The sequence below is a fragment of the Elgaria multicarinata genome, chromosome 2 (genome assembly GCF_023053635.1).
Source record: "Elgaria multicarinata webbii isolate HBS135686 ecotype San Diego chromosome 2, rElgMul1.1.pri, whole genome shotgun sequence".
In the NCBI taxonomy this organism is placed as follows: Eukaryota; Metazoa; Chordata; class Lepidosauria; order Squamata; family Anguidae; genus Elgaria; species Elgaria multicarinata.
The window spans coordinates 102,595,989-102,608,411 of record NC_086172.1 but is presented as its reverse complement, the minus strand read 5'-3'; the positions used below and the strand labels follow the sequence as shown (position 1 = coordinate 102,608,411).

Below are 12,423 nucleotides of genomic sequence, written 5' to 3'. Positions count from 1 at the left end.
CGACTCCAACCCGGAGCTCGACATTCTCTCTAAAGAAGTTCACGGTGGAAACTCGAATCAAGCCACTTCTCTGCTCCCCGCCTTCCAGCCCCACCTGCCTGGTTCTCTCTTTTCCGGTGAGGGAAGAAAAGAAACGACAAGAAACACCGAGATGGAAACCAAACAGCTAATCAGAGCTCCTAGAAGCAAAGAGCCTCGCTTTCTCGTCCACCATTCCAGATGCTTCCTACTCATAGTCACACAATTTGTCAATTACACTTAAAGCGCAATCTGATACAATGGTGTTTTCCTGGCAATCTGTCAGCCATTTAGCGTCTCCAACTCTTCGGAGAGGGTGGTTTATTAAAACCCATTTCAAGCGTGTGTGATTTCAATATAGCGCCATACAGGAAAGGTGGGATTCTGGGAACGGGGCGACAAGAAAGATCCCGTTTAAAGATCCCGCTGCCTTGAAAACGCCTCTCAGATCTGTCACCTCCCTATTCACACGATACACGCCGCCAGTAACCATCTATTGCAGCCTGAAAAGGCGGAGGAGGGGAAGAGACAGATGGAGGCGGAGTCACAAGGCAGACAACCATGTCGATCTTTGCCACTTTAGGTTTTGATGGGTCATTAGAGAAATTGGATTGATCATGGGGGAAGGGGGAGGAGGACGGGGCAGGGGGGGAGGACAGGGGAGAGTTACTCCCCCCCCCCACAAGACCTCTGGCTCTCTCTTACCTTGCGTTGGCTGTCCCGGAACGGATGTCCCCGGGTACCACCCGGGTCTCGTGCCCCACGTCCCGGTCTGCCCGTTCAGCATTCTTAGCTTGTCGTACATTCCATCTGCACCCATCTGTTGCTTTTCGCTAGCCAGGTTGCGGAGGACTCTGTTGATCGAAGATACCTGAAAGGGAAGCGACATTCAACAAAATGGTAGCAGGGAGAGGCGTATCCTGTGAAAGCAAGCGGTTACGAAGTCGACCCAGCCCGTTTCACCACCCCAACTACAGGTCCAGAGTATATCTGGATCTTACTGACAGACTGACTGGCTCAGAGAAGAGACAGACAGACAGACTGACCATTAAAATCTCAGCCAGTCCCCCAACACATTGACAAGGAAGGAATTCCCACGGATTGCAAGGGGAGTCGCTGCCAAGCAGATCAGAAAACACCACAACCCCTTTTGCTCCAGGGCAACTTCAATCGGACTACTCTGGAGTAAAAGAGCTAGGACTTGCAGCTTGCGGCTGCCTTCCCAGACGTCTGGGGGGACGTGTTCACGACCAGCCTGCGATCGTGTGCGGACAGCAAGGGCCCTGCAACCGAATGAAGGGGTGGGGTGAGGAATCAAAGCAGTGCGTTTAGAATCGGGATGTCAGGCGGCACCCCTTAAACCATTTCTGGACAGACCAAGAGATATTCCTCCTTCAGGGAAATAAGCCCTGCAGAAGTCTAGCCTGAAAGGCCCCATGAAATCTAGAAATCAATGCCAGGGGTTGTTGGGTAATAAGGGGGAGAAATAAACAAGACTGGATGTTATGCTTTGTTGCGGATACCACTCATAATTCATCCACCCAAAAAATCCCCTCCCCCCCTGTGTTAGATTCTCTCTTGCGTTTTTTATAATCCCACAAAAGCAATTTTTGGATCCCTGGTAGGTCAAAAGTCAAGGATAAATCCTGTTTTGGTTTTAAAGACGCCCTGCAAGTTGTTGATGCCAAATTTTGCCCCTGGTAGAGTGGTGGGGTGATAGAAAGATAATTTTTAGACTTTCATTGGGCTAGAAGAACAAAGAGAGGAGAGGTTTGCTACAGTGCTCCGGGTATTGTTCTAGGTAAGATAGGAAAGAGTTTCAGGAAGAACTTACGCTGGGTATATTATCGTTGGTACAGACCCCCTCCGAAAGTAATCTGTCTCGGATCTCCCAAGCAAAGATGGAGGGGCACTCCCGTTTATACTGTGCTATTTTGCTTACAACTTCTGGAGTCGCTACTCTCGGTTTGCTACCTCCGATTGCCCGCGGTCGGATGGAGCCAGTTTCGTAATACCTGCCCAGAATTTTACTCACACAGCCATTCGATACCTGCATCAGGGAAGCGGACAGAAAATCACATTATTAATAATTTCAAGACAAAAATAAAATTGTTTAAGTATGCATTAAACAATGACAAGCTTACGTTTTGATTGTCCAGCACTTGGACTTTTGCATCTGCATGGGTCTATAACACAAAAATATACCTTAAATGGTATGAGAACTTACTTAGAGAGGTTTGCTTTCTTTTTTCTTTCCTTAAAAAAATATTACATTTGTGGCCCTACATGCTACAAAGGTGAGATTTTTTTTTTAAAAAAAACCCACTTGAAAGGGGGAGGGAGAGAGGAAAAAAAACTGGTGAAAAATGCCATGTATTGGTAGGAATGTTACTATAGACATTATCAGACCAGTTTTCAAAATATTCAGATTTCAGGGAAGGGGTAGGAATGTTGGGAAGGTGTGGGTGGATTATAACGTAGGACTTCGAATGTATCCCTAAGCCAAATGCCTGGCCAAATCGTTTTCTCATAAGCCTCTGAGATAAATAAGCACCCAGGTAACTATTTCAAAGGAAATCAAGAGATGCTGATAGCTTCTTAATATTGCTTAATATACACACATTGCATGCAGAAACCAGAAAACGTAGGGGTGGGGAAGACATTTTAACACCCCTGACCCTATACACACTAGCTTGGAAAGAAGCTCCATAACCACCTATTATTTATTTCCAAATAAGTGTGTTTAGGAGAGGGATATCAATTGGATCGCATCACTCAGTTCATTCCAGCCAACTAGTTCAAAACAAACTTACTGCATTAAAACATACGGAAATAAGGCTAAAGGTGGTCAAGCATCAATTTATTTAAGAAAAATCAAAGTATCTCCATGATTTAGAGAAACAGATTAATTGATAGTGGTGGTATATTTGCCCCCACCCCACCCCACCCCACCCCCAGTAGGCTGGACAGGGAAGATTGCTGTCATGGGAAGCCTTTCTGCCAGTACAGGCTGCTTTTCAAGTAAGGTAGGCAGGCGGAGGACGGCTGGAACTGGGGAGGCGACTCGCGTTTTCACCTGCAGGATTCGGGAGATGTCACACGGCCGAGCCCCGCTGTGGGCGAGTTCCACGATTTTCTGCCGGGTTGAATCTGGCAGCGGCCGCCCGTTGACAAACACACCGCCGAGCTGATTCACGCCGCTGTGACCTGCAAGGTGCGGGGCAGAAGGAAAAGAAGGACAATGGAAGCCTCGGCTACCTGAGCAGGACCCGGGACACCAACCAGCGCCCTCCCGGTTCAGGCGGCTGCCATGGGGACGGGGAGATGGGTGTGTTGGGTGGGGTGGGGGAGCGGGGTGGGGGAGAGAAGCAACAACCAGTCGACCCAATCAGGCGAAGAGCAAAGGTCCCACTAGCTCGGCCACGGGCGATCCACGGAAGAAACAGTTCTATGATGGTCTTTCTCAAATACATATACAGGTACAGAGGTGCCCTATATAAGCCGTAGCCTAGGCAAAGCAATACACATCAAGAGTAGCTCCAGTGGCCACCGTTTCTCCAATCGCCATGGATTTTACCACTTTGCAAATCATTTTACAGACACGAAGATTCGAACAGATCTCTCTCCCATCAACGCCAAGCTCAACCCAGCCACAAAGACTTCGCCCTCCCCACCCTCTCCTCCGCTACCCCCCACCCACCCACCGCCATTCTAGCCTCAGCGCGGGATCCTCTCTAAAGACCCATTCACGGTCCCAGCTCTGCCTCTCAGCCCAAGAAGAGCAACATTTGGTTTACACACTTTCACTCAGAGTCATCCTTTCAGCAGACTTGGCAACCGCGAGCAAGCAAAGGCACAGCCGGCTTGGGGAGAGGGGTGGGGGTGGGGTGGAGGAAAACCGTCCCCTCTCTTGCATTGGGCGGCGGCGGGGGTGGTGGTAGTAGTGGAGGGGGGGAGAGAGAAAGAGAGCGACGACGTGGGATGGAAGAAGCTTCTGCAGCCCTGCGCTTGGATCCGAGCTCGCCTGACACACCTCAGCCTCGGAGAAGGTCCACCTGCCTCCCTCTCCCTCCCAAACTGCCTAGATCGGAAACTGACTAAGCCAACAAGAGGCGCCTCCTGTTTTCCACCCCTACAGCCCCCAAATGCCATCACCAAGAAACTCGCCTTCCCCCACCCACCCCAATGTCTCGCCTGAAAAAGAGGGGGAGGGCAAAACGGTGGTATTATTATTATTATTATTATTATTATTATTATTATTATTATTATTATTATTATTATTATTATTATTGAAAAGGATTGGCTGGGTCTAGGCTGAACTTTACCACAGTCTTCCTGCATCCTCCCAAATACAAGCTCCCTTGGCCAAAATCAACACGAACGGATTTAAAGAAAAAAATCAAACCAAATGGTTCGAATAGGATCTCCAACCTGCAGCTTTTGGGCTTTGGAGGCAAAAGGCTCCCTGGAGAAGGTCTGTCTGAGCTCTCTCTTTCTGCCTCTCTCTCTGTGGGTCTCTCTGTTCTGCTCTCTCCTCCTCTCTTTGGAGCCTCCTGCTAAATTGACTCCAGGAGCCTCGGCTTCTTAGCAATAAATAAGCTCCAAATATAGAAGAGGGGGAAAATATGATGAGTCTCTCTGACATTTGTCTTTAAAATAAAACTAGCTGCACGTCAAGTTTGAGCTTAATTTCTGGAAATAGGCGGAAGTCGCCCCGGATCATGCATGGAAGGCTAATTGAAAAGATCAGTTGGAGCACTTGTGGCAGGCATGTCACTTTATGACAGTGCTCCGCTTTTGAAAATTGCATCGTCACGACAAACAGGAGCATGATAAAAACGACCCTTTCTGTCCGGATTTGGGTATCACTCCGACGAGATTGAACTCTACTCGTTTCCCCTTCGAGGGGAAGCGACTTTTTAAGGTAGCCACGGGGCCAGTGCGGACACAACCGAGGGGGCGCGCTGCCGCCTCGATAAATCCGAAGTGACATGCGGTTTGGGGAGCAATGGGAGGAGGAGGAGGAGGAGGAGGAGGTGCGGGAGAGAGGCGGCGTGTGGGGGTGGGGAAAGAGAAAAGAGACTTTCACGTAAAAGCCATTTCAGAACCGACCACTGTGTATGGTTAAAAGAAACACATCTAGGGCAGAGATCCTGTTTATTCCTCCCTCTCCCTCTCCCTCTCCCTCTCCCTCTCTCCCTCTCCCTCTCCCTCTTTCTCTGCCTCTGGATGGCCACTACAAGAAAGAGAGCTTCCATCCCCAGGTCGTGTAGGAGGGGCGTCAAATACCTCCTTTTAATCCCCTCTATCATCACCTATAGGTATTTATACCTCCTACGACTGACAGCCGCATCCCCTTCCCCCAGCTCCCCCCCCAACACCCCCCCCCCAAATGCCTTGGATTGTAGTGAAATCTCGGTTGCCTCCTCTACAGAGAGCACGGACCCGATCCAGCGAAAGCGAAGCACTTTTTCAGGCCCACTGTTTTGCAACGGGAGAGTTGGGCACGTGCTTCAGTCTCGCCCATCGAAAGCAATGAGAGCTCCTTTCTTCTGTGGATAGGATGCTTAGAGTGCTTGGGTTCTGGTCCTGGAGATCCACGGGGAAAGATCTCTTCCCCGTCCTTCTCTCTCTCTCTCTCTGTCGCACACAGAGGCGTGTGGACAGGAGGCTATTTGCCGCGACATACCCGACAGGAATGCCTCTGGCCTCTGCCTACGTTGTGGCAGCGAAGAAAGCCAAACTCCCAAGTTCCGTGTAAAAAGGTTAAGCCTTAATCAATGCCTTAATTTCCCCGGAGAGCGGAGGCCCTGGGAGCCCAGTGGCAATGATTATGCGCCTCGTCTTCTAGGGCGAGGCAGCTAATAGGAAAACATATGGTGACAATTTGGATGCTCGGCACCAGCTACACCCAGGAGTTCTCCGCACAAAGCCTGGAGAGCCTGCCGCGACCTTTAAACAAAAATCCAGGCTTCACCCGAACGGGATCTCCTCTCTCCAGCATTGCAACGCGGGCATGCTGGCTTCGTGGGCCGAGGAAGGGGCGCGGGGCGGGGGAGGAGAGCCAAGAGGCAGCGCAAAGGCCTGGCGTGAAGGCATCCGCCATTCGCAGAATGCCCTTGCCTTGGGCGTGAAAGCCCGGGCCAGGAGGATCGCCCCCCTCTCCCTCTTTATTTTCCAGGCCCCCCTTCCATCACCACCTAATCTCGTCGCTAGTGCTCTTAGAGTGGGGGATACGGAAAAATCCCCAGCGTAGAAAGCCCCCAAACTCAGACTTTCCCAGGCGGGGAAAGTTGACGGTTTAGAAGGCCGCCGAGCCCGAGAGCATCTCTTGATAGGATCCCGTCCAATCGACTAACCTCCCCACTTCCCTCGCTCCATTCCCACAATCCGATCCGAACAGGTTGACTGAGATGTAGAATCTCACGGATGGGAGGCCCCCTTCCAAATGGAAGGAGCGCAGGAGCGCAGCAACTGGGGCTCCCTCAGAAGGAAATGTTCGGAAGCGAAGGGGCCAAGAAACGCCGGGGCCGCCTTGCCGCCTCCGAACACGTTTGCCTTGGACATCGCACCGCCCTGGATTTCCACGGGATTAGCGCCCAAGAGAAGCCAGGGAAGGCCGCCGCCAACGCGGCGTGGAGCCCCGGTCTGCGCTTGACGCTGGCTTGGAAGGAAGGCCCACTGAATGCAATGGGTCTTACTCCCAGGTCAATAAGGCGTTAGAAATCCAAAAGGATTTCTGCTGGCCCGGATTATGTTCATGAAACGAGAAGGACTAGAGGAGGAGGGGGAGTGAAGGGTAGGCAACTGAACTCGGATGCTGCAGCTCCAACCGGCCCACCCCACTCCCCGAGTAAATTCCGACGGGATATGACTTCCAAGCAAAGAGTCTGAGGACTCGGAAGTTTAAAATAACAACAACTTGCCAATCAGCTCGGCATTATCGCAGGGAAGGAGCGCTTTCTGGAAAACGATCCATTTCTCCTGACAGTGCAATCCTGTGCATGCCTACTCAGAAGTAAGCCTCGCAGCATCCAAAGGGTCTTACTCCCGGGTAAGCGTGTATAGAATTGCAGCATCAGTCCCTTTGATTTCAGGAAGAGGGATGTCGGCTGAGCTCTCCCATTGGGTGAGTGGGGGACTTCAAAGTGCTTCACATGGGCCGGAAGGCACCCTCGTCCGCCGGACCCCGCGACAGATATTAGGGGTGGGGGGCGCGTGTTAGGTTCGCGAACATCGGGGAGACCGACTTCCCGGATAAAGGTGGCTGGGAGGCGTCTGTCTTGCTCGCCGCCAAAATATTGATTTCTCAGGAAGTAAGCGGCCCACCGCTTCGTTGGGAAGTAAGGAGCAGCCTCATTTCGGAGCGTCGCAGAGAAAACTCCGCCGAGATTGGTGGGGTTGCATCGCCCCGGGCAGCTGAGCTTGGAATCCCCGAGGAGCATTAAGAGTCGGGGGACGAGTTTATTCGTCAGTTCAAGCCCTTGGCCTTGTCCCGCCGTGGATGGATCCACAGTGCGCGCCGTCCAGCTGCACTCGAAGCCACGGGAACTGCAAGTGGGGGTGGGGGTGGGGGTGAGGTTTGCGCCTAGTTTTGGAAGGAAGCCCCCATGGTTTCGAGGGGCCTCTACTTCCCCAATAACCGTGCTTTGGGCTGCTGTCTACTGGCCAGAGAATTCCCTGCGCGGAATGGAGAGATCATGTGAGGAAAGGCCTTACTATGCGTTCCTCAGCCAAAGCCTGGCCCAAAAGAGATCCTCTTGGCAGCAAATTCCACTCAAATCAAAGAGGATCCCTCCCTTCTTCCTAGTAAATTGATTGAGGATCCGAGTTCAGGCGTTGATAAGAAAGCCACCAAGGAGCCAGCTTCCACACAAGAATATGGAAACTGACCAAATCTCTCACCGCGCCTCGGTCATCCTCAGCAGCCCCTCTGCGACCGTCTCTAGGCCTCAGATTCTGTTGACCCAGCTTCGGGTATACAAGTCGAATTTGCAAACCGAAAACCACACCGGTGTCCAGCATTTTCTCAGCCCAGGCCTTCCAAGCCCTGGACGATTCGACAGGCGCTATTTCTAGAGCCCACATCCCCAGGCCCTCAGAACCGGGTTAGTGACATCGAGGGAACTTTCCTTGACACCTCGGCAGATCTGCATCTGCTTTATATTGGGCATCTTTTAAAATCTCCGATCGAGGCCTCCAGGGCTGAGCGACCGCTTCGCTTTCGAAGCGGATGGGAGCTACTTGCTAGGAAATGTCACAACCAAAACAGAGACAGACGCGACTGCTCGCTGGCATCCGGATTTGGTGGCCCTCGCTTGCCCTGCCTTCTGGACGGTGCGGGGGTTTATTGTGTCAACATACCCAAACTGTGAAGCTATTGGGGGCTCTTCCAATCTCTCTGCCTCGCCAGCTTCTCCAAGCCTATCCGGGTGGCTCTATCAGCATCCGTCGCCACAATCCTAAACACGCTTGCATCAATGCTATCGATTTTAATGGGGCTTCCTTCCAGGTATCAAACTTGTCTTTTCGAACAGGGGCCTTAAACTGAAGGGCTGCCTTCTTTCCCGCTGCCATCCAGATGTCTTTCAACCGCATCATAACAAGCTATTGCTTATTTTCAACCCGCGCACAATCCAGTGGATCAACCGCTACACACTGGGTTTAATCGCCTACCTCCCCCCACCCCCGCCACTCCACCAGACACCCCAAAAGTCCACAGGCCTCACTACTCCACCAACACTTTGCGCCGGGCATGGAGGCGATCTAGACTTTCGGAGGGGTGGGGTGGGATGGGGGTGGTAGAAGTCAACACAAAAGAAGGCCAACGCAGAGGATCCTTCCTCCTCGCATTTAGACGCACAACGAGACCCCCAAACACTCACAAAGCGCGGATTTATTCCAGTGGCTGCAGATGCGATCCATGGGTAGCCGAATCCTAGAAGGGTCAATTCCACAGGGGGGCGGCCAGTCCAGGCAGTTGCCATCCACAGAGCAAGCTCCCTTAGGCCTCCATCCTCCTAAGCTCAGTTACTTGGAGGTCAGTCCCACTCAACTGAATGGCACTGCCATCGCCTCCAAGTAAGGGTGCTTCAGCGCCCGGCCTCAGAAACCTCCATCCGGACAAAGGAGGGAGTCGCTACACACTGTCTCCTGCTCCAGGATCTACAAAGTGCACCTTTTAGGCGAAGGACTCAAAAGGCATCCACCCCACTCGCTGCGTCTTGCACCTCTCCCAGCTTCACCCCCTCCCTTTTCCAGAAGGGACCACGACTAGTATGATTAGTATTTTGAAAATGTGAAATTCTATACTGTCCCCGCCTCCCCTCCCCCTCTACTACCCAACCCAATACATCCTTTCAACTCTACATTCTCAAGCCGGCATAGTCGTGAAAAAGAGGAAGAGTCACTTACTGTTCTGCATGGTGAATTGATGGAGCAAGATCCCACGTGGCTCGCTTATAGGATTCTATTAGTAATAAAACAGGCATTAATCAGGGGAGCGAAGCACACTGGCAGTTGCACGCTAGTTCTGTTCAGGTCTCCAAGGCATCATTTGTTCTATTGCCTGCCCAATTCGTGTCAATTTATACTTGTTATTATTTTATTTGTTAATATCCCCCCAACCCCGAATAATAACAAACCTCTGACGTATTTCAGACAAGTAGGCAAGATCTTTTTATTATTATTATTATTTTTAAAGTAAGCCTGGGCTTCAATCTCAGCTCTTCGGCTCGCAAGCGAGAAGAACCAGTGCTACTTAACCTCTATGGAAATGTGGACGCACAGACAGATTGGTAAGTATTCTCGTGATCTTGGGGAGGGGGGGGGAAAGAGAAGATGCTTGCAACTTGCCTGATTTATGAGTGGACTCTCCTCTCATACAATTTAACGGCTCACACATCTGCGTGGCGCTAGTTAAAGTCTTCCCACTAGGATGGGGAGAAGAAGAAAAAAGGATATTAAAAGTATATTGCGCACTTTTTAATTTATGCCCTCCCCCATCATAGCGCCGCCTCGCAGTTGGGTGTAACACCGACTTGGGATAAATGCAAAAGATCACACACACACACACACACACACTCAAGAACATCCCCAAGTTCCCAGAAGCCTTATTGGAACGCCTCTTGCAAAGTCTCAAGAGTTCTGATCTGTGACTCCTTTTTGTCTCTGTATTTACAAACAGAACCTCGACTTCGTTTGATTTGATTTTGCTAAAGCGGGCGGCATTGCATCCTTGCCCTTGTTTTGGGGTCCAAGAAAGAACCGGCAGAATTGGTTGGCACTCCCCCCCCCCCCTTTTCTTAAAGGAAGGAAAACCCTTCCCAGCTTGCTTATGCGCAAATCCCAAATCTGTTGCATGGTGTGTTTTTTAAACCCATGTTTGGGGTTACTTTACTCTGAGGGCTGATGATTCTTTTAGTGGCACTCACAATCCCATCCCCCTTCTTTCGAAGAAAAAGAGAGGAGGGTGTTGGGGGTGGTGGTGGAAGAAAGAGAAATCCACTTATTGTGATTAACTTCTTTTTTGGTCTTTAGATCTTCCCCTTTTTCACTGTACTGTGACACACGCTGTCTACCTCGCCTCAGTGCTTTAAAAAGTAAGACCAGGAGGGGGTGAGAACCGGGAGTACAAAGACTACAGAAGCCGAACAATGGCTTCCATTTTACTCCCCTACCCAAACCCAGAGCGCGAGACCCCGGCCAGCCAAGCCTCCTCCTGACGGGGCAGCGCGGCTTCCCAACTCAACGTACCAACAACCCTCCAACTTACAAAGAACAGGGAAACAAGCCCCCTTCCTCCCTTCATTATGGCCTGCCGTGACCCAGAGCCTGGACAGACCCAAAGCCTGCCTGCCTGCCTTCGGTGTTTCTTTTCTTTTCTTTAAAGCAACCTTTACACATACACACACACACACACACACACACACACACACACACACACACACAGGGAGAGAGAGAGAGTTCTGCTGTTCTGGATGTCTGTGTGTCTGTGTTTAATCCCAGCTCTTTCTTTTAAGGTTCCCAGCCTAGCAGGGGGAAAATAGAAAAGTAATTTCTCGTTATAAATATCTGGAGGTAATTATGTTACTGGTGTGAGTTGTTAGGGGTTGTAAAAAGATACAACAGCACAGTGGGGTGCTCAATTGGGGTGAGACAATTACAATAAAGAACCCATTCAAGCGGTTTTGCTTTAAAAAAAGAGGGGGGAAGAGAGAGAGAGAGAGAGAGAGATTGAGAGAGAAAGATAGATAGACGGAGGAAGTAAAATAATGAAATGGTGGCAGTCTTCATTTTCTTCATCCTCCCCCAAATCCCCTTTATTTTTATTTTTAATGCTTAAAAACCTTTCTTTCTCTTTCTTTCTTTCTTTCTTTCTTTCTTTCTTTCTTTCTTTCTTTCTTTCTTTCTCTCTTTCTTGTAATTAATATATTATTATTATTATTATTATTATTATTATTATTATTATTATTATTATTATTATTATTATTATTTACTCTTTCTACATAGAAGGAAAAAACCCCGAGAAGAGGCCCCTTGTCCTGATCCAAACCAGGTCCGGGATGATCTGGAAGTGCTTTTCAAAACAATCTATGTTCCATTAAAACAAGGAAGAGAGCGAGAGCGAGCGAGACAAGGACTTTCTCGCAGCGTGAACAAGACTTCCAGCGGTCAATATTTACTCCGCTTCCGAGAGGCACCTGATTAGCAGCCGAGAAAAGTGCCCCGGACCGTCTTCGGGAGAAGCCAGTGCCTCACCCCCGAAATCTCGGGAAGGAGCGCCTTTAACACACCAAACACGTCTGCCCAAAACGCACACGCTTGGATACCGAAATCTCAGTCTCAATCTCTCTCTCTCTCTCTCACACACACACACACACACACACACACACACACACACACACACACACACACACACACACACACACACACACAATCCTAGCCGTGAGAAGCAGAGAGTTTAGTACAGACGCCGGATACTATTGTTAACTCTTCCTGCCTCTGCTTGCTAACCGAGGACCTCTTCGTCCCCCCCCCCTTTTCTCTTTTTCCTTTTCTTTTAAACTTTGGATTTATTTGGGTGCTACAGAAATCCAGGTTTAAGCCACTCATTTTTAGACACCAAAAGATAACCCAGCCCGTTTAGCCTGATGAATGGATGATGGGAAAGTTGATTGGAGGGGGGAGGGGGGAGGGAGAGAGAAAAAGGATTGTGATTTTGAACCATTTTAATGGCGAGGTACATTGAGAGCAGGAGCACCATCAAAAGCCACCCTTCTTCCCTTCCCCCACCCGGAAGCACAATAATGGTGGAGTTTCTCCCTTTGCCATCAAGCAGCTCCTTGGACTTCTTTCTTCTCTCCATAATTCAGAAAGAGACGCAGGTAGGGACAAAACAGCCTC

At 50.2% G+C, this 12,423-nt stretch overlaps 1 protein-coding gene across 4 annotated transcripts in view; it reads right to left on the bottom strand.

Moving 5' to 3' along the window:
- The window catches only part of PAX6 (paired box 6), a 28,766-nt gene extending 19,283 nt beyond the window's left edge, over window positions 1-9,483 (bottom strand). Inside the window, exons 1-5 of one of the 4 annotated variants that reach the window (XM_063117327.1) lie at window positions 9,433-9,483; window positions 3,095-3,225; window positions 2,163-2,204; window positions 1,853-2,068; window positions 724-889 (exon numbers count right to left, since the gene is read on the bottom strand). In XM_063117327.1, coding sequence (XP_062973397.1) covers window positions 724-889; window positions 1,853-2,068; window positions 2,163-2,204; window positions 3,095-3,225; window positions 9,433-9,442 — 565 coding nt within the window. In that variant the 5' untranslated portion in view covers window positions 9,443-9,483. The remainder of the gene's footprint in view (window positions 1-723; window positions 890-1,852; window positions 2,069-2,162; window positions 2,205-3,094; window positions 3,226-9,432) is intronic. The other 3 variants (XM_063117329.1, XM_063117328.1, XM_063117330.1) reach the window with 3 other exon arrangements.
- Window positions 9,484-12,423: the final 2,940 nt, after the last annotated feature.